General features: G+C 42.0%; 1 protein-coding gene and 1 long non-coding RNA gene across 2 annotated transcripts; one reads left to right on the top strand and one right to left on the bottom strand.

Moving 5' to 3' along the window:
• Positions 1 to 2,710: 2,710 nt before the first annotated feature.
• On the bottom strand, positions 2,711 to 10,175 carry LOC138962939 (uncharacterized). Its single transcript, XR_011454658.1, has 5 exons — positions 9,813 to 10,175; positions 8,858 to 9,000; positions 7,816 to 8,045; positions 6,737 to 6,901; positions 2,711 to 5,426 (listed from the first exon to the last, which is right to left on the bottom strand). It is a non-coding gene; the product is annotated as an uncharacterized lncRNA (long non-coding RNA).
• A 4,475-nt stretch (positions 10,176 to 14,650) lies between these two features.
• On the top strand, positions 14,651 to 24,714 carry LOC138961274 (organic cation transporter protein-like). The gene is made up of 6 exons (XM_070332877.1): positions 14,651 to 14,948; positions 15,700 to 15,803; positions 16,165 to 16,319; positions 16,651 to 16,819; positions 17,136 to 17,348; positions 24,705 to 24,714. Exons 2-6 carry the CDS (start codon positions 15,757 to 15,759, stop codon positions 24,712 to 24,714), a joined length of 594 nt encoding a protein of 197 aa, XP_070188978.1. The 5' UTR covers positions 14,651 to 14,948; positions 15,700 to 15,756.
• The last annotated feature ends 1,949 nt before the right edge of the window (positions 24,715 to 26,663 follow it).

Here is a 26,663-nt window from a genome sequence, read left to right as displayed (position 1 = left end):
GTAGAGACTGTGTTCTTTTAGAAGACTACATTCGTCTACGTTCGGGGCTGTGAAAGAATACAGACGAACGCACCGGAAAAGACCAGAATGGCTGAGTTCTGGGGAAAAGGAATTGAACTGGGACGAAAAGGCAAGCAGTTGACGGAGTTCGTCGAGTCCCAGACACGACTGCTGGCGCAGCGTGAAGAAAGACAAGCGCAGCGTGAGCGAGAAGAAAAAGAAAGACAAGCGCAGCGTGAGCGAGAAGAAAACGAAAGACAAGCGCAGCGTGAGCGGGAAGAAAGACAAGCGCAGCGTGAGCGTGAAGAAAGACAAGCGCAGCGTGAAGAAAGAGAAAGAGAAGCACAGCGTGAAGAAAGGAAAATGGAGCTGAAACGCGTAGAGCTCCAAATAGAAATGGAGATGAAGCGCTTAGAGCTTCAGACAGAAATGGTGCGTGTTCAAAATGAGCACGAGGCACCACGCCAAAGAGATAACCAGCAGCAAATGTTACACAGGGCACCGAAACTTCCAGCATTCGCTGACGGGAAGGACCAGATCGACTGCTACCTTGCAAGATTCGAGAGGTTCGCTGAGAGTGCTAGATGGCAGCGCGACGACTGGGCGATTCAACTCAGCGCACATTTGACTGGGGCAGCACTTGAGGTCTACACTAGACTCTCAAACGATGACGCCAGAGACTATGATGTACTGAAGGAAGCTCTGTTGCGTTGCTACAACTTCACTGAAAGGGGCTACCGTCAACGCTTCCGCGAATACCAGCCATTGTCTGGAGAGACACCGAGCCAGTTTGTGGAGCGCCTGTCGTCATACCTGCAGAAGTGGGTGGAGTTATCAGGTGAAGAGCAGTCATACGAGAGTCTGCGGGACTTGATCGTGAAGGAGCAGTTCCTTAATGCCTGCCCGAAGGACCTGGCGACCCGCTTGGAAGAGCAAAAACTGCGGGGTTTGAAGGACATTACTGATGCTGCTGAGCGTTATCTCATTGCTCATGGAAGGACCCTAGGGACGTCAAAGTCATCGAAACCTTTCCAGAAGAGCGGGAACCAGGGAAACCAACCTGCCAAGGGACAAACTGAGTCCGCACCATCATCCAATGAAGGGCAGAACATAACGTGTTTCCATTGCAATGCCAAGGGTCACCGAGTCGCCAACTGTCCCCAAAAGAAAAATAACGGACATGTCAATGACAAAGCGCAAGAACATCGACGGAGATATTACGACAACAAGAGGCAAACGAGTGGCTCGAACCAACAAGTATGTGCGAGCAGCGTCATACTCCCAAGGGCTGCCGAGCAAGTGGATACACCATCGGACGTGGAAGAATGTATATCTGATGGCCAGCTTCTACTCGCCAATGGCAGGTCAATCTCTGTCGTCGCCAGCGCAGCTGTGTCAGTGTCGAACATGCCCGTGTCGAAGGGATTTGTTGAGAAGCAGGAAGTGACTGTTCTCAGAGATTCGGGCTGCAATGGAGTCATTGTCAAAGAGGATCTGGTGCCAACAGAGAAGTTCACTGGTGACTTCAAGTGGACGCTCATGGCTGACAGCAAATGCGTGAAGGCACCAGTGGTAAAAATCCAGATCGATACTCCATACTTCACCGGAGAAGTTGAGGCCGTCTGCCTGAAGAAGCCCTTGTACGATCTACTAATTGGGAACATTGGGGGTGCGAGACGTCCTGATGACCCTGATTTCGAATGGAGAATGGGCTCAGCTCAGCCTGCTGCTGAGGAGGAAGACCCACTGCCATTCGCGAATGAAGATATCAGCGAACTGTTACGAGATGACAGAGCAACTGTGCATCGCCGCGACCAGCCGCAGGTTGTAAGCGCTGTGACGACCAGAGCCCAGGCGAAGAAGGACAAAACAACTACGCCACTCAGGGTCACCAACAGTTCTGCAACTGCTGTCGTGGACAGGGATCGGCTGATTCAGCTACAGGAAGCTGATTTGACCTTGACAAAGTACAGGAGTCGTCCTGTCAAGGAGATGACTAAGGGCGAAGGCACTGTGCACTTTGAAGTAAAGGCCAAGATCCTGTACAGAGTGTTCCAGCACCCAAGAGTCAACGGTGGGAAGCCATTACGTCAAGTTCTGGTGCCTCAACCACTTAGGCGCCAGGTGATGGAGGTGGCCCACGACTCTATTATGGGAGGTCACCTGGGTGTCAAGAAGACATCGGACAGAATCCAGGCTGCGTTTTACTGGCCAGGACTGCATGCAGATGTGACTCGATTCTGCCGATCGTGCGATATTTGCCAGAAAACCATACCTCGAGGAAGAGTCCCGAAAGTGCCGTTGCAGAAGATGCCTTTGATCGACCGACCTTTCAAGAGGGTGGCCATTGACCTCATCGGCGAGATAAAACCGCCAAGTGAAGCGGCCCAGCCAGCAAAATTTTGCGCAGCGAATGCGTGTCGCAGTCGCCAAACTCTGCGTAACAACTGCACTGGACGCATGCGTAACGCGCGCGATTTTGCAAAGCGAAATACATGCGTGACACACTCGTTTTCCCTCAGATTACGCAGACCATACGCACCTCCAGCGCACGCTTATTTGACACCAAGACAAATTCGCACTCTCCACGCAGACGTCACGATTGCTTTACGCATTCTCACGCTATTAACGCGCTCTCCACGCAGACGACACGATTGCTTTACGCATTTAACGCGCTCTTGACGCAGATGTCCTGATCATCTTACGCACTCTCCACGCAGATGTCACGAATTATTGACGCATTCTCAGGCATTACGCGCTTTTTACGCTCTCTTCACGCAGATGTCACAATTGCTGTACGCATTCTCACGCATTTGACGCACTCTCCACGCAGATGTCACAATTGCTTTACGCATTCTCACGCATTTGACGCACTCTCCACGCAGATGTCACGATTGACCTACACAATTTTACGCAGACCACACAACCGCTTTACGCACTCACAAACAAATAATGGGCAGTGCACAACATTGTATTGATCCAGAAAGACAAAGGTCAAGCGTGCAGGTTCGATAACAGAGATGATCATAATTATGTACAAGTTCTAAAACAAAAATGCAGTCAAATAAATTAATTAAAACAAAGGAGAGATTTGAATCTCGCTTATTGCCATTGTGACTTCCAGGTTTTAATTTCACTGCATTTTGACATACCAGCAGCACGGAAACAAAAATGATCAAAATACTATTCAAAGCAGAATTCAAATTGGCAGAACAAAGAATAAATAGAACAAAACCCTGATAGTCATCATCGATACGCCGTAGTACATGCAGTGAAGAATCCAGTATAACTTATAAGAGAGAATTTTGATGTACACTCGTCACTATATCACATTGATGTAAACAAATAAATAAATAATTGGCACAGCCTAGGCATAGGCAGCAGTGAGTTGTATCAACATGTTTGAATACAGAACAGCAACAAAAAGAGAAAAAAAGTTCTACAAGCCAGCTAATAGTTGAACTTCAGATTACTAATGATATCACAAACAAACACTTAGTTAATGCCCATTCTCCAGGGATCGAAATCCAGTCAATGTACACCAAACTAGGATAACACATACATTTAGAATCTATCACGACTGCATAAAACATTGGTATGCAATTCACAAAGCAAGGAACTTGAAACATGAACATTGACATTAAACATACATATGTGCCCCACACACATTTCGGACAAGGCAGCTGAACGAAATTCAGATGTGGATGGAGCACAAAATAATTAGATGGGGCGGCGTGAAAGCATACTGGGACAAGGAACAAGCAAGAGAAAGAGGATAAGAAGATAAAAGGAAGAACAAACCGAAGAATAAGAAAGAAAAAAACAAAATAAGAGAAGGAGAGAGAAAAAAAAAAGGAAAAAAAAGGGAGACAATCATATGAATGTGTACCATTTAAATAAAAGAAATTAAAAAAATTACTTTTAAAAAGGAGACATTTCAGGTTTTGATTTGAAGTGTGTTAACATATTCACATATACCAGTAACTTTGCATGGAAAAAAAAGTTCACAATGATTTGAAGCAAATTCAAATGCCAGAGAAAAAACAGAACAAAACCCTGATGTCATCATTGATAATCAGTGGTACTTTCAGTGAAGAAAAAACAATTGACACAACCTAGACATGGGCAGCAGTGAGTTATCAAGTTTCACTACACAAAAGTAACAACTACAATAATGAAACAAAAGGTAAAATGCCAGCTAATAGTCAAAATTCAGAACAATGATATCAAAAAGAAACACTTATTCAATGCCCCTTCTCCACTGATATGTATAAGCACACCAACATGACATAAACTCATAAATTTAAAAAAAAAAACATGACATAAAACTCATAAATTAAAAAAAACTTATCAGACTGCGTAAAACATAGGTTTGCCATCTCAAAATGGATGTAAAACACGCAGCTTACTCACAAAATGATAGACAAGTCTCCAGCGGCCAGCTGCTCAGCAAACAAAATAAGGTGGCGAGGATCAATATAATTGAAATGCATTTTTTTTGCTGTTTCGGAGAGAACTTTGCTTCATTTACCTTACACTGCCTGCATTCAAGGGCTAAATTTTTATCAGGTGCACCAAGACTTACATCTATAGAAATCCAATCATAACGGTTTTAACAGCAACAAAAAAAAAAGTATATTTCTAGTCTCGCTTCTAAATTCTCAACTCAACTCCAAAAAATAATAAAGAACAACAAAAACCCGCATCATGCATTGTCTCCTTCAAGCTGCCTAGGTTGTTTGCGTTCGACTCCCATAAATGACAAGGAATTGTTAAAACCTTTTCTTTCTATTTGTTCACTTTTTGTTTTCTTCTTTTCTGAACTCTTTATACTTGTATTTTATTCATTTTAATTTAGCCTGAAGGTTTGAGTCGTGTATTAAAAATCGAATATAGTGTGTAAGTGCCCTTGAACAGCTTTTCCAGAATCATGTATTCTATATTTTTAGTATGGGATACCCACAAGAAAAGTTCAAATGCATCCATGCGTCTCCACTGATAGTAATGGTAGTTGAGCACTTCCAGTTTAGTCTTCTGTCTTTCTGACACAACCTAAAAGGGTACATCATGTCTGAACATCATCTGTAGAAGAGTGTGAAGTTTAAAGCTTAGCTTAAATAATGTCCAACAAAACCCCAGACTCTTCTGTACATTACCCATCAGCCACACAGACCTGAACTGTGAAATACAATTACTCACTAGCAATTTCTCAGGCGAGTCAAATCTTACATTCATCAAATTTTTGCAACTAGCATTGTAAATAAGCCTACAGAGATTACAAAGTTCAATTACTGCAAACCAAATCATGAAGGCTCTTCCATGGCCTGTTGTCTCTTTCTTTTATCACAGGCTTCCAAAAACCAGTCTTGAACGGCCGTCTTCAAGGTCTTGACCTGTGGCACCCGTACAGCTTCACGGAACAGCCTCTGCATGACAAAACAAAAAATAACATGAACTTAGATCATCAAACAACTATCACTGATTTGAGAAAAGTCTCAAGTTTATTTCCTGACGCCTGTAAACTTGCTAAAAATCATACAGACACACAAACTTGCATACACACCATACGCTTTTACAACACACCAACTATACTTGAGTTAGGAAATTACAACACATTGTAATCCTTGTAGAAGAGAAGTAAAAAAAAATACCTACCCTAATATTTGTTTTAACCCTTTCGCTGCCAATCAAAACTTGGGTATGTGCATTCCTGACTGCCAGGGAATATTGGAGTTTGGGGTGTAATAATTCACAAAAAAATCTAGCTTCAAACTGGCAGTAGGTAGGTAAGTAAAACCTATGTTGTTTTTAAAGGAAATTGAACCAAGAATCTGTTTTTAGTGTCTAATCATGGAAATGATAATTAGTTTGGCTTATAATGATGTTTAAATATGAACTTTTGAAAAATAAGCCCGGCGCATCTTCCGGTGCCTGTGGATCAAACACAGGTGGCTGTTTTGCTCGCTCCAAGAAAGGATTATAATCACTGTCATCTACCTGTTTCCAACGAATTGTCCGAAAGAAGATCTCCCCCTTCCCCTGTCAGTATCCATAATCATTTGCACCGCCTGTAGCGTCAGTCCGGCTTTGTTTTTCCCTACTAGGGCCCGGTCGACAGTCACCGTTAGCCATTTTGACGAGTCGAGATTTCTCTCCCATACCCTGTCAACAAGGCCGAAAATAGCCTTCAAACGCAAAACCGCGTCACCATTTATGTTTATTCATGAGAATGAGGTATCCTACCAAACCATTGGCTGCTATTTGTGTGTCAGCAGTGACGTAGCATTTCTGGAAAATCCCGGAACGGAGAAGACGGGTTTACCCGTCCTAAGGCGCTGCGGCTGCACAAGCGCATGACTGGTATACCCGTCATAAGTGGTTAAAGTTACCTTTACTATGACTTTTTCTTTGGGGGCCTTCGGAAATTCATAATACATGCACTGTGACGTGCAGACGCATATGTGACGACATCATACCGTTTGCTAACATCCTTATTTCGTATGTAGTCGAAAATCCATGACACTGACAAATGAGCTCAGGAACTTGGCTTCTAGCAATTTAATGTTAAGCGTAAAAGCTTTGACAACTATCATTCACATGTGAAACATGGCAAATTTAAAATTGATTCCAAAGAACAAAATTTGAGACAGAAATAACTTGTTGTTTTGTAGACATGGATTTTATCTTCTTCCTAAAAGGACCAGGATGATTTTACAAATTATGAAAAACAACTCACTGTCGATGGCTTTTAGTCGCAGCGTACACCATGGTCTCTTTCCCTGCCCTCCCCCAGAGCCCCCTGTCAGCAACCGTGTAGCCTATGGAACACCTTCGTCATCACAGCATCAGTAGTCGTCTTTAGTTCATGTCCACCAACCACACCGAGCTCATGGTCATGGATCTGAAACAAACAAAACAAGCCAACTGAATTCCAAAAATCAAATATTCAGACAGCTCTTCTTCACATACAAACAATTCAATCTGGAAGCATCATACTGTCACCTGGAGCAAAAAATCAATAATCGCACTTGCTTTAAAAAAAAAAGTTTTCAGAAGAGCAAATGGTGATTGAGTGTAGCATTGTCATAAAATGTAATCACACACCTCAGGTGACCTGCATCAATCATTCAATACTATCTCACAAACCTTCATTTGGAAAGCACAAACATAGTTAGAAGAGAGCGTCAACCGTGATACTATTCAGTGTGGACAATTTTTTTCTGACCCATAATCCGATGCCTACACAAAGTGAGAATCAGAACTCACAAGAAGGCACTGTTGCATGTTTGTGATTATTTGCTTGAGTGTAGCACTTGCAATTTTGAACTTGAGGAAACAGCGTAGCAATTTCTGTTACATCCCTGAATACCTAGCAGATGGCAGCTCTGGCCACAGAGCAATATTTGCATTATTTCTCACAGATGCAATGATCACAGAAAACAAAGTGGTGCATGCATTTTCCGCACCCCACATGAGAAAAAGAGGCCCATCATTGTGCGTACCCATAAGCATAGTTTTATCATCAAAATGTGTTGGTTAAATTCACAAATGTGACCAATACGCATAAACCTTGCATGAATTCCCAGGATAATGGGAAACTGGTCATGACTGAGAACTGATGAACAGTTAAGATACACCCGTGAACCGTGATGACATCTGGCATCCTCCAAAAAGCACACACTCAAGGTAACATTTAAAGCCTAAAGAGCGTCTAACAATAACATGTCACTCTCACAAGATCTTGCTACAGTTATCTGGGGAAAATAGCACAGGCATGACTGGTCTGCTTCAACAATAGCATTCAAAGCCACCTACCAGTGATCACTCCTTCGACAGATCCATCATGTGCCTTCAACATCTTCCACACTCAACAGTAAAAAGATGACTCCATCGAACAGTAGCACAGGCTCTGGCTCCACCATGATTCTTTGGCAACCAATTACTAAATTAGTCGCATCAGGTCCATCTGCTCCTGTAGAACCTTCTCCAGCAGCAAGAACTGATGTTTATCTTGCCGCTCTGCTCTGCTCGTAGTCTTGTGTCCGCTGAATGGAAGAAAAGAAGAACAAAAAGTCATTTACATGAAGCAATACATATTTTAGACAATCTGTCGGCCTGAAAAGAAACCATCAGCACTAAAAAACAATCTGAGCTGAGCAAATGTTCAAAGTAAACGTGACATCTCTATATTTTTGAATTCAGGAGAAGATGAGGAATATATATATTGCAATCAATTTTTAAAGGGGCATACAGAGTGGCATTTGATGGGGTAAAAAGATGTAGGGACTCAGCAGTTGGAGATGAAAATTTTTGTGTGTATTTACTTCAAGCAGATTTTTTTTTATTTTTTTTTTTAGACAGAAGAACAAACACACACTAAAAATCCTTGTTTAAAGTTGAACTGACCTTAACTTTTCCTCCAAACACTAGAACTTTTTGTATTCATTCAAAAATATTCATCAAAAAGGTTAAATTTTAAATTCAATTTTGCAGACTTTGGATGAAAAGTTACTCTTCTCTGGCATCCCGCGGACACAGTTCACACTTTCTCATCAATGAGATGCCTGTGTTAATTAAAAACAAACATCAATAAAACTATTAAAATAAAATAAAAATTTAAATATAAAAATAAAATCGACCAACCGCCCCCACCCGATTTTTTTTCCCTTTGCTGGAAACAATACATTTGTTTCACTAAAACAGTAAAAGAGATCAGCTGAATTTGTTTGACACATCTGGTTATAACTAAAAGTAAAAGAATAAAACACAAAATAAGCCAAAGTCACAGAACAAAAAGACGCTGTCAGTGTCACTATCAATGACTCTGAATGAGACACTCATTGCTATCGAGCCATACCTGTTCATCTTCACCTTGCCGGGACGGAACGACAGTCTGCGTTACTGGCATCGGTGGCGGTGTTAAGGTCACTGTCCATCTCAGCTTTCTTCACCTTCAGTTCAAACAAGCAGTGAGCACCGTCATACTCAAGTCAAAGCTTTCTGAAAAAATAAATACTTGGAAGTTAAATAGGATCACATTGATTCCCAAACCTAACAGTAACAGTAACATGCAAACATCAAAACTGGAATATTAATTATTAAATATAAGCATCTCAATTTCACTAAATTAGTATATTTATTTTCTCTGTGATGTATTTTTTATTTTTATTTCAAAAAAATCTGTTTTTCAACTTTATCACTGCACACGCTGACACAGCCTCTGCCTGCCTCTCTAGTCTATGCATGCCTCGGGAACAAGGGTAATTTTTCTCTTTTCCGAGACTCAGACACAGAATATTCCACTATGACTATGAGTCTATGTCAGTATGCGGAACTGAAAGTTGAACATCTGTGGAAAAATAAAAAGATACAAATAAAAAAAACAGATATATGAAGAGCCTATTAGTATTACTACTAAAGCTCCTGACAACTGCTGCCGCAATGACTCGACCAGATTAGGAACCAACCAAAGTTCACCAAGAAACAGACAATGAGACATAAAATGATAAACGAAAATTCAGTTTTTATGGTGCCGTGAGCGACCCGCGAATCGGGATTCGGGTGGTATTTTCACTCTTCCACAACTCCTTAAAAACAAACCACTGCATCAATCAACTTTATGTTTTTGGAAAAGTTAGTTCATTCATCCATCTTTCAGACAAAATAAACATGAATGAATAGAACAGTGTTCTTCTAGGCGAAAAAAAAATCGAAAGTGTGAGAAATTCTCTCTGCCATCAAACTCGGAAGCCGAAGCCGCGAGCTATCAAAAATTCAAATTCCCAAATCTTTCCTTCAGTTGATCAACTTACCTATTCTTGAAAGAAGTCAATCTTCATTTCAGAGAGAAGGATAAGATTACCTTGCATCCAATAAGCAAGTCAAAAATACAAGTCAATATGAAGAAAAAGCAAAAAAACGCCGATACAATGTGGATTTGACAGACTTCTTGCCAACAGGAAGTTGGAGATTGTCTGATTTTCTGACAGACAAGGGAAATAACTTCAATAAATTGCTCTTTTCAGTCAAGGTAACTGTCTCCCCTGAAATTGAACTTTCATAGAGATTTTCTTCCAAAGCAAAATAAAATAAAATGAAAATATGCTGAGAACAAATTTTATGTAACCATTAACATCAGCCTTTATTTTGAGTAGATAATTAGTTTCAAAGTTACTTTAGTTTACATTTTTTTGTTTAATCTGAATTTTTTAAATGTTTTTATCGTTTTGTTATGGGTGTTCATATAGATTTCAGTTATCTTTTCTGTTCATATAATATTTTTATTATGCTTTGCCTAGATTTTTCCACGACATTATTTTGTGGAAAGCTGATTCCTACAACAATACCAAATCCCCATTACAATAATTATATTACATGCTAAATACATTATAATGATAATACAAATTAAAATAATCATATTTATTTTAAGATAAAAATAATCAGGATAACAATTAAGCAAATAAATGTTGGTAATAACAAAATGATTAAATAAAAATTAAATGGGAAAACCATTACATAAAATAAAAATATTTTTATTAAACTTTTAAATGCATTTTTTTTTAACCGAAACTGTCTTAAGATAAACTGAAAAATAACGGATTGAAAGTTTTTATGCAATTTTTTTTCTAAAAAAAAACAAAAGAAGTTTTTGAAGAAGAATAACTATTCATAACCAAAATTTAAAAGTAAATATTTTTTAATAACATAAAATATAATAAATTATTTCATGAAGTAAATGCATAAACCCACGGTATAAAATTAGGAAAAACAAAAATTGCAATCACCTTTTCATTGAATCCATGCGTGCTAAACACTGCGTGGTGAAGTCGTTTCGAATGCGACAATCTGCGTAAAAGTTGGCGAAAAGTAACGCGCGCGAAGCGAAGGTGTCACGAGGCCGTACGCATCCCCGCATGAAAAACGCAGAAATAACGCATGCGTCACGCAGAATCATGCTGGCTGGGGGGTCATCGTTGGGTACTGACCCTGGTAGACTATGCAACCAGGTACCCAGAAGCCGTGCCTCTGAAGAAAATTGACACCGAGACTGTTGCCGAGGCACTTGTGGACATTTTCAGCAGAATTGGGGTTCCTGAAGAGATCCTCACAGACCTGGGGACACAGTTTGTCTCTGAATGCATGGAAGAGGTCAACAGGCTGCTGAGCATTCGTCACTTGACTACGACACCTTATCACCCGATGTGCAATGGGCTGGTCGAAAAATTCAATGCGACGCTGAAGTCCACGCTGAAGAAACTATGCAGTGAGCAGCCAAGGCAGTGGCATCGCTACATCAATGCCTTGCTATTTGCATACAGGGAGGTGCCACAAGAGTCCACTGGATTCTCCCCGTTCGAGCTGATGTACGGGCGGACCGTGAGAGGTCCGATGCAAATACTAAAGGAATTGTGGACGAAAGATGTGGACACACCTGAAGTGAAGAACAGTTACCAGTACGTGTTCGAGTTGCGAGAGAAACTGGAGGAGACTCTCGAGATTGCGAGAGAAAACTTGAGAAAGTCTCAGGATAGCGGAAAGCACTACTACGACCGCAAAGCCGTAAACAGGAAGTTTACACCAGGTAACAAAGTGCTGATACTGCTTCCCACTGATCACAACAAACTACTGATGCAGTGGAAAGGCCCATACGAGGTTGAGGCCGTGGTAGGGATCAACGACTACAAGGTGAATGTCGGCAAGAAGTCCAAGATCTACCACGCTAACCTCCTGAAACTGTATGTGGAGATACCTCCGGAAGCAGTACAGGTCGCAGCAAGTGTGGAAGAACCAGCCGAACTAGACGAGTTCGATGGTGAGGAACTACTGGAGTTGGGAGACCTCCACAAGAAAGAGGGAGTGGATGACGTCAAGCTAGGACCTGACCTGACAGAAGATCAGCAGAAGGAGCTGCATGATTTTATGGGCGACTTCACCCATAGGTTCTCTGATGTTCCAGGCTCTACGTCCTTGGTCGAACATGAAGTCCACCTCACATCTGACGTTCCTGTTCGCTCAAAACCATACCCTATCCCGTTTCAGGCTCGGGAATCCTTGAAGAAGGACATCGACAACATGTTGAAGATGGGGGTCATCCGTGAGTCATCATCCCCTTACTCATCTCCCGTTGTTGTTGTCAAGAAGAAAGACGGCACAAACAGGGTATGCATTGACTTCAGGAAAGTCAATAAGATCACCGTGTTTGACCCTGAACCAATGCCGACGGCAACTGATCTATTCCGACAGTTAACCGGCAATAAGATCTTCTCGAAGATTGATCTCAGCAAGGGATATTGGCAGATTCCTGTGCGCGAAGAGGACATACCAAAGACCGCCTTTGCAACTCCAGACGGAACGTATGAGTGCCTGCGGATGCCTTTTGGCATGGTCATGAACAGTGGTGCTACCCTGAAGAGGGGAATGCGAAAAATGCTCAAAGGAATGAAGAATGTTGTGTACTACTGGGATGATCTGCTAGTCCACACGGAGACCTTTGCGGAGCATCTGGAGACTTTGAGGGAACTGTTTTCCCGCCTGACAAAAGCCAATCTGACCGTGAGACCCATCAAGTGCATTTTGGGGACCGACAACGTTGACTTCATAGGTAATTCACTGAAGGAAGGTCAAAAGGGGCTTTTGTTGGAAAACGTCACCAAGATCCTCAATGCGCCACGTCCTGAAACCAAGAAGCAGGTGCGATCCTTCCTTGGATTGGCTGGGTACTACAGAGAGTTCATTCCAAACTTCGCCGCCATAACGGCGCCTTTGTCGGACATGACCCGGAAAGGATGCCCCAACCGAATACTCTGGGGACCAGCTCAGGTGAAGGCATATCAGACTGTGCGCGACCTGATGTCACGAGACCCGGTGCTACGCCTTCCTGATACTGCCAAAGAGTTCATCTTGCGTACAGACGCATCGGACGAAGGGATCGGCGCCATGTTGATGCAAGAACATGGAGGTAAACCGTTTCCGGTCAGCTATGCCAGCAAGAAGCTGTCAGGAGCCGAGAAGAACTACTCGACCATGGAGAAAGAGTGTTTAGCCATCGTGTGGGGAATCAAGAAATTTGAACTCTACCTCCAAGGGGTGAAATTCGTGCTTCAGACTGATCACAAACCCCTCACCTACCTGAACTCTGCGAAGTTTGTGAATAATCGTATCATGAGGTGGGTGATGTACTTGCAGAACTTTGATATGCGAGTGGAATCGATCAAAGGTTCAGACAATGTTGGAGCAGATTTTCTCAGCCGAGTATGTGAGTGAAACTGTGTTCATTCTCCAGCAGACTAATGTACATACCTGGATTTCAATCTGTTATGTATACATAATATGTGTACAAGTAGCGTTTCAATGATTGAAAGAAATTAGGTAAATTTCTTCTGGTGTTGGGGGTAATGTTAGGAAACGCTACCGTTGCTGAGCTTTGGTTCAGTTTTGTGTGTTGCATGTAGTTGACTTATTTGTACTTTGTGGGAAAGTACCGATATTATATTTTGTAAACACAATATTTATGCTTGGACGAGAATGCAGGTGAACTTTCTAGTCCTGTCAAAACAAGTTGTTTACCATGCTGTTTTAGTCGTGAGTTCGTGGCGTTCGTTCGGATTAAGTGCGTCGGCGCTTTTGATGTACGTCATAGAGAATGTCGCTAGTTTAGTCCATGCGCGGCTCGTATAATGTAGTTGTGTCATGTTCGGTCTGGAATATTCTCGAGATTGAGTATTTGCTATATATGCCAGCGCGATTTGAATGTTAAAAAAGCTTCTATTTGAGTTCTGCTACGTTGTGCAGTTGTATGTATTGAATGCTGAATAAATCCTCGAACTCAATTTGACGAGTTGTTTTCTGCTGCTGCGAAGACGGGCGACGTAGAATAAAAGAACACAACTATACGACGTTTGAGAACTTGTGGCAATCTCAAGTGTCGTGTAACAACAGGGTTCAAGTGGAACAAAAGCAGGAGCGGGACAGAAGACATGTTGTGAACTCCGTTTTTTACTGCGAAATTTTGGCCTGGGAGAAGTCACCCCATCCTAAGTTTCTCTTCACCTACTCGTGAAGTATGCTTGAGGGCTTGACTAGACAACCCGATTGCGCCCATTTCACGGCATAAAGAGAGCACCGTTCAACCCGGCCGATTCCGCGGCTGACGTCACGCGTCCAAGGGAAGTAATTTTCGAGCGGGCTGCATTGCCTCGGCCAAGAATGCAAACTTTCTTCGATTAAAGACATTGTAGCATGTCTAAAGTCTTCGGACTTTTGTTATCAAGCTGTCAAAATCACCAAGTAACTTTTAAGTATAGTTTCAGTTACATGATAACTCATTCTAAGGAACAGATTTTGAGAGCCACAACCCGACAGCTGCCCTTTAAGTTGAGGTAAGAACATGGGTGCAATATATATATATGTATATAATTTTACGTACGGGTGTGCTTTTTCGACGAAAAAAAAGGGATTTCCATCAAGGTACCTGACATCTTATTTTATTTTATTATTTCACACCTCGCGTCACGTCACGTCACGTCACGTCACGTCACGTCACGTCACGTCATGTCATATCATGTCATGCCATGCTATGCCATGTCATGTCTTGTCAAGTTCTGTCATGTCCTGTCATGTCCTGTCACGTCATGCATTGTAATGTTTCTCTTTTTTTCAGATGCGCCATTCCTGGTTACCCAAACGACCATTTCCACGTGACGAACACATCGTATGCCTCGATTCTCAACCAGTCCGTGCCTCGCCAATTGGACGGCACGTTTTCAAAATGTCGCCTCTACAGTGACGTCAGCAATGACGTCATCGTGTCGAATTTCCAAGACGCCAAATGGAGCAACGCGACGGACGACGGTTTCAACGAGACATCGTATTCAGCATCGAGGAACACACACGATTGTACGAAATGGGTGTACGACCACTCTGTGTTTGAAACTACCATCGCCTCTGATGTAAGTTTGCAAATAAACGTTAGAAAATGGTATGCATGCTTGTATTGCGTCTCCAGCGCTATATTTGTCGATATAAGCGCTATGGCAAAACGTCGGCCTTACATATTTGACGCAATTACGGCGTGACTTGCGAGTAGTGTTGCAGTTTATACAACTGCATCGACTCCAGACCAGCTACAATAAACAATAAACAACAACCTCAGATAAAATAAGATAAAAATAGAATAAGATAAGATACGATAAGATAAGATTAAATAAGATAAGATAGAAATAAGATTTAAAAAAGGATAAGATAAGATAAGATAAGATACGATAGGATAAGATAAGATAAGATAAGATAAGATAAGATACGATAAGATAACTTATCAGGAACTTTATTTTAGAGGCACACTCCTACCCGTGTAAAAAAAACAAGCAGTTCACTGGCTGAGATTTCGAATGACTTTTACATGCTATACTTAGCTTTTACACTTAGTTCCATTCCAAAACCAAAATCCTCACGCTCGCTGCGCGGTCTGGTGCTAAGGACATTGGCCCTCAACTTTGATCAACTTTGGAGGTTTGTTGTTCCAGTCCTGGCTGCGCCTAATGGGGTTTAAGATTCTCTGTTTAAGATAAATGTGGCGTGTGTCCGTTTTTGGATATACGGTCCTTTATTGTATGAATGAAGGGCTGATATTGTGTACAATCATTTTGAAACGAAAGTCCACTGTAAATGACCTTGCCTATGTCTTGTCCTGATTGATTGCAGTTTGACGTGGTGTGTGACCGTAGTGTTCTGAGGGCCAGTTCAAACCTCATATCAGAGATGGGATGTCTGTTTGGTACTTTCGTCTGCGGTTTTGTTGCTGACAGGTATTGTCTGATATATAATAAAAGTAGTGTCAGATAAACAGTTATTTGTTTGCTTATTCTTGTGTATGACGTTATTTTAGCCTTAGTTTGGGAATTTCGTCTGCGTTTTATTGCTGACAAGAACTGTCTGATAAATAATTATTTCTTTTGTTAATTCATGCGCCTGATGTAATTTAGCTTTGCAAAAACATGAGTGAATGTGGGGGTTTCAGCCCATGAACGAAGAAGAAGAGGAAAGACTTGTAGGTTGCTGTACGTGCTTCTTTCCTCGTTCTGTGCGAGGGTTGTATGAAAACAAAACAAATATGTTCGCGTTGACCTCGGACATAAAAATTGATCTGATCTGATTTAATCTTTCCAGGTTTGGTCGGAAGATACCATTCTACATAGGCGGCTTGGCTCTGGTCGCTGGAGGTTTCGGTATCGCTTTCACCGACAACTTCATCGCGCTCAACGTCTGTCGCTTCGTCCTCGGTATGGCCCGCTTGGCTCTCTGGGTCAACGGCATGGTCATTGGTGAGTGACGCAGCTACATGGAGGACGTCAGCCGGGCGTCAGCCAAAATAAACTCCTGACAGAATGTTTCCCTGCCAATTTCAAGAAGTACAATTATCTAGACAGAGAAAAGCAAGTCATGATCTTGCAATTGAAGCAGATTTTACCCCCACATTCGATTTATTCGATACCGAATAAGAAAATACAGATTGTGCTTTGATTCTAATTTCAATGTCAACATTCCATTTGTTTGTCACACATTAGACTCCACGAGTGGAATACATGATCCAACGTTTGATCAGCAGCATTTTGGGGGGAGGGGGAAATATATATAAACAAAGCTCCATTTCAGGGATGGAGATTGTGGGACCGTCAAAGCGGGTGTTTGTTGGAATCTTCATGGGGCTGTCTTGGTGCCTGGGAATGCTGCTCCTGCTCATCTTCACATACTTCATCAGGAACTGGAGATACCTGGAGATCGCTCTGTCTGTCCCATCCATCTTCCTCCTCGCCTACTGGTGGTAAGCACACTTTATTTGGAGTTTCTGCTTAAATGAGACACGAAAACAACTAAACCGTCAAACAAGGATGTCTCTGCTGGAATTTCTTTCCACAAGTAAAATCCCTGAAGTCCAAAGCGAACACAAATTCAAGAAGACGCTCACCGTGCAGTGAAAGCAGCTTATCAGAAAGTTGAGCAGGGTTCTTTTTTCCACTTCTTATATCCGAGGCTGTTCTTATCCGGAGCCCACATAGTTCTTTCCTATAGCCTAAGCGATGTTGGCTATATCCGAGTTCCATAAAAGTGGGTTGGACTGTATATACTTATAATTAAAGGTTGATCCCGGAGTCTCCCCGCTGGCTGGCCTCCAAGGGTCGCGAGAAGGAAGCTCTGCAAGTTCTGGAGAAGATCGCCGCCTCCAACCAAACCAAGCTGCCCGAGGTTGATGACGTCACGAGCCTCCTCGATGCCGACAAGTGCCTCAGCTTCAAGTTTATCTTCACGTCACGGGAACTGATTGTGCGCATGCTCATCATTTTCAGCAACATGTGGGTGAAATTGTTAAATATTTTCCCGAATGTGTTTCTTTCTTTGTTCTCCATGACACGTTATAAGGGATCGATACTCTGTGGAGCATCATATCACTCTCTCTCTCTCACACACACACACACACACACACACACACACACACACACCCACACACGCACACACACACACACACACACACACACACACACACACACACATATATATATATATATATGTATAGGTTACAACACGAGTGGTTTTTTATATGGCTTGTATTTCAGTCAAGACCCAGCGGATGAATATCATCGGGAGACACGAGCCTCTGGCGAGTGGCTCTCGATTGATATTCCCGCTGGGTCTTGACTGAAATACAAGCCATATAAAAAACCACGAGTGTTGTAATCTGTATATCCCATTCTACCATCAAACACAAAGTGTAGACTACTAGCGGCACTGTTGCGATCTGTGCAGGGTAAAACTGTTGCCAGCGAGACTTAGCCCTTTTGCAACCTTAAGTGACCGTCGCTGAAAAAATAAAACGAATGAGTGCATCGATAAGTACGCGGTAACACTACTTTCAGACCATTTAAAAGCTTTAAGTAAAGGTTCATAAGTTGCAAGAAAGTAATGAAGTCGAATAGAAATTAATTTAGTTGAAGCGCACAATTCTTTTGTTTTGCGTTTCAGGTCGGCAGAACGGGCGAAACGGGGTTGGGACCCATTTGGCTTACTCGATTCAGAATTGATTCCACGTTGTTTTTCTCGAACGTGTGTAATTAGGCTTATTGACAGAGAAGCAAATTTTAGGGAACAAATATGTAGGTTTAGATTTAACCATTTGCTCCCTATTTGAAATGTATCTACGTGATAAACTGTTTTGCGAGTGTGTTTGCATGGATGAACTTAAACTGGCATGGGTGTGAGGAAAACGCGACCGACACGTCTGTCACCGCCGATTGATTGCATTTTGAAGGAATATGACTGGATTACGGAAAAATATGTGGACTTACTGCAGAGCCAGGCAAAAGAGTAGACTTGCTCGCAAAACACGTGAAACAGCCGATGTTTGATAGCTGAAGGCGCACACCAAAACAAACTACCGACAGATTCTCAAAAGTCGTCTGCTAACGATGCAAGGGGAGGGTACTCGTGTTTTTGTTTTGGTTCGCTAGCATCTGGTTATCTTGTAAGTTGAATGTTCGTTTTTTTCGACCTGCATTGCTTTCATAATGAAAGAAACTTTTGCTTATTGCATCTCATACATCAGATCAGTTCTGAGATTCATTTTTGCGTGCAACTGATATGGTTTTCTGAGCCGTGCAATACGATTTTAGAACTTCATACAAATGTGTCACATTGTTCGGCGCGAGGTCAAAGGTCGGGAGGAAAGTAGTCCTTTGCCCAAATCGGAATCTGCACTATCATATATTTTTTGGAGTCCATGATGTATTTATTGAGCTATAAAAATACAACATATATACCCATACTGAAGTAACAGAGACAAAGAAGGGAGGTCATGGGATATATATATATATATATATATATATATATATGTTATAGCCCAAGTGGGAAATTCTTTGTTCTATGGTCCTCTTATATTTTCACTATCCCCACACTGCCTGAGATCACATTTGGCCATGTTGAAAACCCCAGAAGAACCCTCGCTATAGATTACAATGAAATTTTGAGCCGATGAAGACACATTTTCTAACTAAGACATTACGGGGTTTCAGCGTGACTTTTTATGTCGAGAAGAAAATCTTGTATCAAAACAAAGTTTTTCAAAATTTGGGTCCGAATCGGAGTATCTGTTAGATGGTAAACCCTACGTCTAATAAAGACCCCGGGTTGTATTTTAAGGGGGGGGGGGGTCATTTGGTGTGTGTGTGTGTTTGTTTGTAGTATACCGCCATGTTGAAAACCCCAGAAGAACCCTCGCTATAGATTACAATGAAATTTTGAGCCGATGAAGACACATTTTCTAACTAAGACATTACGGGGTTTCAGCGTGACTTTTTATGTCGAGAAGAAAATCTTGTATCAAAACAAAGTTTTTCAAAATTTGGGTCCGAATCGGAGTGGGGGTTATTTTTTTAAGTGTATTTATAACAGCAAACAATAACACACACACACAATAACACACACACACACAATAACACACACGAACACACACACACACACGAACACACACACACACACGAACACATACACGAACACACACACACACACGAACACACACACACACACACGAACACACAAACACACACACGAACACACACCTTTTAACTCAGAAATAGAATGAGACGAGTCCTCTCAGTCACAGAACGCAGGGGAGTAAGGGAGGTAAGCCAGGCAGGACTGACAATCGCGGCGTATTCTGGAGCGTGACACAACACTGCCGAGCGGCCGCGGTGTTGTCAAAGTTCAAAAGTTCAAAGTTCCCTCTCTGTCTGTCTGTCCTGTTCTGTTCTGTCCTGTTCTGTCTGTCTCTCTGTCTTGTTCTGTCTGTTTTTATCAACGCTGCTACTACTGTTGCGTGCCGTGCCGTGCCACAGAGAAAAAGAATATTCCCCCCCCCCCCCCCCCCCCGTTCTTTATTTCAGCCGATCAAAAACTGTATAGTTTGGGTTTTTTTAGGAAAGAATCGTCCTTGATCTTTTCTCCCTTGTGTGAATCCCAGATTGTCTAAATCGTAGTATGGCTCAACTTCTCTTGTTTAATGCACATCGGCTCAGAGAAAGAGAATGAAAGAGAGAGAGAGAGAGAGAGAGAGAGAGAGAGAGAGGAATGTCTTGCGGGGAAGTGGGGTAAACTTTTTGTTTTAAACTTACAGAAAACCGGCCGTAATAGATTATGTGGAGGAAGGAAAAAGAGAGAGAATTTGCCAGCAGAAGAAGAAAAATCAAAGCTCACAACAGCCGGCCCGGATGAAATTGTCCAAAGGAGAACAACAACCACAGTTAGTTTAGCGAGAAAACTGGTAATACTTCAGACAAGCTCGCTCACCGGCGTCGCCGCGGCGAATCTACCGCGTACACAGCCGGTGGAGAAACCAAAAATTGAGAAAAACTGCAAAGTCTGCCGAGCCGTGGTAGAAAAGTGGGGTTAGAGAAAATTTCTCCGCAACTTTTTTCTTCACCTACGCGCGTGTCAGAGAAAACCAAGAAATCTGGTGGTGGAAGAAAAACCAGCAAATTCTGCCGAGCGGGTAGAAAACTAACTTCTACTGATTCTTCTTTCACACACACACCTTTTTTTCCCCCTCCTTTCTCTCCCCTTAAAATCGCACACAGCAAAATTTTCGCAGTTTGTCGAATTTAAACAGAAACAAAGCTTGCACGTTCACTTTTTAAAACGGAAACATATCTCCCACTGTGGGGCCTCATATCATCTTCCAGAAACTAATATTCGATCAAATCAGAAACAATGAACGGGAAACACATTCTGTCACTTTATCAACGCTACAACTGCCGTTGCGTGCCGTGTAGAGAAAAACAAGAATATTCCTCCGGCCTTTGTCGCTAAAATCCAACGCTGTACACGACTATTCAGTCGTTGCTCGCTTGGCGGCAACATTTGTCGCGCCAGTTGATCGATATCACCGGTCCCGTCACGTTCCAACGGCAAAGTATTGTCTCCCTCGGACCCGTCTCCCTTTCCTTTCCAAGCCGCAACTCAAAACGGGGACATTGTTCTCTCGATCAAAGAATCGTTCCTGCCTTCGCTCTTTTTTTGTGTGTGTCGCCCACAGCGGAGGAAAAGACTCGTTCCCTCGTTCTGAAACTATCTCGTCACAGCTGCTATGAGTCAACATTTGTTTTGTTTTGCATCTCACAACTGGTTCGGAATTCACTGTGCGATTTTAGTGCACTACATTACTCAGAGAATGAGAGAATGCCCGTATGAACACTACCAAGAAACAAGTTATATGCTTGCATGTTCACCTCGTGTCTTACACTTTTCAGTTTTTTTTGGAACCTCATATCATCTTCCAGACTCTACTATTCCATCAAATTGGTAAACCTGTACCACCCGTTCTGCTGAAGTCTGTTTTATCCCCGAGTACGCTAGTACAATGGCTCAGCAGACTTTAATTGTGTGTCTGTCTCCACTTAACAGCTTATTGCTGGGAAACTACTGGGCGCAGTTCGTTCAAAACTTGATACACTAACTTGATAATAGTAGGTCCGATTGATCGTATCATACTTCATAATGTTACCTGGGACCTAAATGCGAAATAAACCACAAAAAAACCGACTTGGCGGGAACTCGTCACACATTGACGAGAAATATAGCGTCATAAAAAGATTACGTCACGGTTAAAAGTCTTTGACGTCTTTTTCTCTCGCGCGGTGTGTGTGTGTTCATTTTGTGCACATGTGTTAGTGTTACTGTTTGTGTGTGTGTGTGTGTGTGTGTGTGTGTGTGTGTGTGTGTGTGTGTGTGTGTGTGTGTAAGAAAGAGAAAGAAAGAGAGAGAGAGAGGGAGTGAGAGTGTGTGTGTGTGTGTGTGAATGTGTGTGTGCATTTTCACCGTGATCAAATAAAAGAGAAAGGCCAGTCACCACGCACATCCTCGGCTCGCATGCAATGTATAATTTATATAGCAAAGGGAATGCCTGTAATTCACACAAATCAATCACTTGGTCTTAAACGTGCACAAGACAAACATGAATGGGAAGATTATTTTATGAAAACAAACAAACAAAAAGGCAAAGTGTGTTTCTCCCGGCCGCAGATTGAAAGTATCAGCCCGTTGAGGGTATCGATCGTGTAACAACAATAGCGTGCTCGTAGCAGGCCGCTCACGAGATTAGATCCGCGGTAGCGCAGCCGAAAGAGTGCCAGACCTTCCCGCATTCCAGCTAAACTTTCCGCTCACTGGCACCTTGGAAGCATATTGGCAAGCAAGGCAAAAATAAGCTGGCACCTTGGAAGCATATTGGCAAGCAAGGCAAAAATAAGCTAACTAATGTGCAGCTTCTATTAATGGTTATCATTCTCGAGAGAAAAAAAAAAGATTTTGTTTTTTTTCTTTTCACGGGGATGCAGATTGTACTGTTCGCCTTATTTTATAAATGAATGTTAGAGGAATACGGTTTTGTCTTGTATCACACCAAACCAGCGCAATTTCGTTGTGGTTTTGAGTAAGAGGTTAACACTGAGACGGCAACAAAATGAAACGAGACAAACAAACAGAACTAGACACAGAGATATAGATTGAAAGAGAGAGAGAGAGAGAGAGAGAGAGGGGGAGAGAGAGAGAGAGAGAGAGAGAGAGGGAGAGAGAGAGAGAGAGAGAGTAAAATCAAGGCTATACACGAATATTCAGTCGTTGCTGGCTTGGCTTCAGAGGGGAAAACAAACGCCACGTCGTCAGTTGAATACTATTCTGAAGAATTCTGTGTTCTTTCTACTACCCTACGACAGTGAAGAATCTTTTCGAATTTTGTAAACCCCTTCACTCTTTTTTTTCTCCTAACTTTCCAAGCCGCACGGGGTCATGTTCGCGTTGCTCTAAGAATCGTTCCTGCTGATTCTTTCCCTCCCTAAACAGGAACAAGTTATATGCTTGCACGTTCGCCTTTTTAAAACGGAAACATATCTCCCACTGTGGGGCCTCATATCATCTTCCAGAAAGTAATATTCGATCAAGTCAGTAAATCTGTACCACCGTTTTGCTGAAGTCTGTTTTATCCACACTCGGTTGTTGTTGCGTGCCACAGAGGAAAGAATATTCCCTCCCAGTTCTTTATTTCACCCGAACAGAAACTATATAGTTTTTAGGGAAAAATTCATCCCGATCTTTTCTCCCTTGTGTGAATCTAAGAATCGTTTCTGCTCTTTTTTTGTTTGTTCTTCACCACAGAAATAATGAACGGTAAACATATTCTGTTTTTTTGTTTATATCAACACTGCTGCTGCGTTACCACAGAGAAAAAGAATCAGGGAGGAGGAGAAAAAAAAAGAGAGAACTCCAGAATGTTACATCTCCCCTTCATGCGCGGCACTGCAATCGATTTTTTTAGTTTTCAACCCCAGTAGCGCCAAGCTTTTACTATTACTACTATGGCTGGAGGCTGACCCACTACTGTTTGTAATAACAATGATGAGTCACGCCCGCCGCGCCGCAACAACTTCAGAATTATTTCGCATCTCTCCGTCTCCAGTCGTTGCTGGCTTGACTTCACGGGGGAAAAACAATCGCCACGTCGTCAGTTGAATACTATTCTGAAGAATTCCGCGTTCACCCTGGGCCCCCGTTCCAACGTCAGTGAAGAATCTTTTCGAATATTGTGTAAACTTTCATGTTCCCATTGCTCTAAGAATCGTTCCTGCTGATTCTTTCCCTCCCTAAACAGGAACAAGTTATATGCTTGCACGTTCACTTTTTAAAACGGAAACATATCTCCCACTTTGGGGCCTCATATCATCTTCCAGAAACTATTCGATCAAATCAGAAAAAATTCTACTGATTTTCAACAACGACGACGAGGAGGAGGTTTATTTTTGTTCCACATATATCTCACCGGGGCCGGTTGGAGGAGGAGAAAGAAAAAAAGAAAGCCAACAAAAAAGTGGGAGATTGTCTGTATAGCAGCAGGGCGGGCGTGACTCATCATTATTATTACAAACAGCCGTGGGTAGCGTCCAGCCGTAGTAGTAGTAGTAGTAGTAGTAGTAATAATAGTAAAAGCTTGGCCGGGCTGAAAACCTCGATCGATTGCAGTGCCGCGCATGAAGGGGAGATGCGAAATAATTCTGGAGTTGATGCGGCGCTCGGGCGTGACTCATCATTATAATTACAAACAGCAGCGGGTAGCCTTCAGCCGCGAAGTAGTAAAAGTAAAAGCTTGGCGCTACTGGGGCTGAAAACTAAAAAAAAACTCGATTGCAGTGCCGCGCATGAAATGTGAAATTCTGGAGTTCTCTCTTTTTTTCCTCCTCCTCCCTGACTCGTTTGTCATAATTCTAGTTTTTCAGGTGTGTGTTTTTGTGAGGTTGATTTTGGAAGAAGAAAAAAGGAGGAAGGGAAGTGCGTCAAGACAAGTGTGTCAATTCTTGGGAGAGGATAGGCATCATCTGACACTGTTTTGTCGTTTAGACGTACGCCCATAATAGTCCACACATAATCGTTTTGTTCTATCTTTTTTTCCGATCAGAGTAACAGGAACCCCCGGCCTTCCACTTGTAATGTCTTTCTCTTTTTGTTTCAAATGTTGTGGGTTTTTCCCTTTCCGATTCTTGTTTTTTGTTTTGTTTCGAGGTTTATCATTGTTCATCTTTATTTTAAAATTCTTTGAAGCGAGTTGGGCCAACACACACACACACAAAAAGAAGAGAAGTCAGAATCATATATGTCTATATTGTGCACAGCACCTTTTGAGCATCGTACTTAAAGCCACAACAAAATGAGACATCTACACAAAAATAACGGGGAAAAGAAGACTTCCTCTTGATTTCTCTCTTCTTTCTCTTTTTGTTTCCAATTTTGAGGTTTTCCTTTCATTCTGGTTTTCGTTTCGAGGTTTATTTTTGTTTTGAATTTCTTGAGTGAGTTGCTCTTGTTTCGTCTCAGTCCACACTGATTTCCCTCCTTTTTCTTCTCCATCCCATTTTCAACCACATTTTTCTGCCTGGTGTAGGAGGCATAAAAGACTTCCAGGATAAAAAGACTGGGAGTGTATTATTCCCAGGAAAGAAACACTGCAATCTCGGAAGGGGAGTGTTATTTTCCCAGGGCTCCTACGACTAAACTTTTGTTGTTTAGTTTTGTACATCACATCTTACAACTTTTGGCTCGAAATTGTTACCACCATTCATTGTGCAATTTTAGTGGCAATGCATTCATCAGAGAACGAGAGATTGCCCGTTCTTCATTTTTAGTGATGGTAACACTTTCAAAAGGTATCAACACTACGGGTGCGTGCCACAAGGGAAACAGAATAATAATATTTCCAATTCCTTTTCCACACCAACGGAAACGTGTATGTTCTCTTTCTTTTCAACAATCACACGTTTGGGGGAGAGAGAGAGAGAGTGTCCTCAAACTGCCTTGCCCAGATTGTTGTCGAAATCGTAAAGGATTTCAACTTTTCTTTTTTCCCCGTTGTGCATCACAAGTTTTCGTTTGCTCTTTTTTGTGAAATTGGCTTGAACATTTTCTCTACATCAACTTTTGTTATGTCGTTTTTTGTAATATTACAATTTGTGGCTTTGCTCTTTGTCTCTGTTAAGGGGTCCATTCGTTTGCGTTCCTTTTTTTACTGCGAATCATAGATTGTATGGCTCAACTTCTTGTTGAGAGAGAGAGAGAGATAGAGAGAGAGAGAGAGATAGAGAGAGAGAGAGATAGAGAGAGAGAGAGAGAGAGAGAGAGAGAGAGAGAGAGAGAGAGAGACAGATAGACTTTTGTTGTTTAGTTTTGTACATCACATCTTACAACTTTTGGCTCGGAATTGTTACCACCATTCATTGTGCAATTTTAGTGGCAATGCATTCATCAGAGAACGAGAGATTGCCCGTTCTTCATTTTTAGTGATGGTAACACTTTCAAAAGGTATCAACACTACCGGTGCGTGCCACAAGGGAAACAGAATAATAATATTTCCAATTCCTTTTCCACACCAACGGAAACGTGTATGTTCTCTTTCTTTTCAACAATCACACGTTTGGGGGAGAGAGAGAGAGAGTGTCCTCAAACTGCCTTGCCCAGATTGTTGTCGAAATCGTAAAGGATTTCAACTTTTCTTTTTTCCCCGTTGTGCATCACAAGTTTTCGTTTGCTCTTTTTTGTGAAATTGGCTTGAACATTTTCTCTACATCAACTTTTGTTATGTCGTTTTTTGTAATATTACAATTTGTGGCTTTGCTCTTTGTCTCTGTTAAGGGGTCCATTCGTTTGCGTTCCTTTTTTTTACTGCGAATCATAGATTGTATGGCTCAACTTCTTGTTGAGAGAGAGAGAGAGAGAGAGAGAGAGAGAGAGAGAGAGAGAGAGAGAGAGAGAGAGAGAGAGAGAGAGAGAGAGAGAGAGAGAGAGAGAGAGAGCTCCTACGACTAAACTTTTGTTGTTTAGTTGTGTACATCACATCTTACAACTTTTGGCTCGGAATTGTTACTACCATTCATTGTGCAATTTTAGTGGCAATGCATTCATCAGAGAACGAGAGATTGCCCGTTCTTCATTTTAGTGATGGTAACAATTTCAAAAGGTATCAACACTACTGGTGCGTGCCACAAGGGAAACAGAATAATAATATTTCCAGCTCCTACGACTAAACTTTAGTTGTTTAGTTTTGTACATCACATCTTACAACTTTTGGCTCGGAATTG

The sequence above is a fragment of the Littorina saxatilis genome, linkage group LG3 (assembly GCF_037325665.1).
Source record: "Littorina saxatilis isolate snail1 linkage group LG3, US_GU_Lsax_2.0, whole genome shotgun sequence".
NCBI lineage: Eukaryota > Metazoa > Mollusca > Gastropoda > Littorinimorpha > Littorinidae > Littorina > Littorina saxatilis.
The sequence above is the reverse complement of the archived record's forward strand: the minus strand, read 5'-3'. Positions and strand labels throughout refer to the sequence as shown.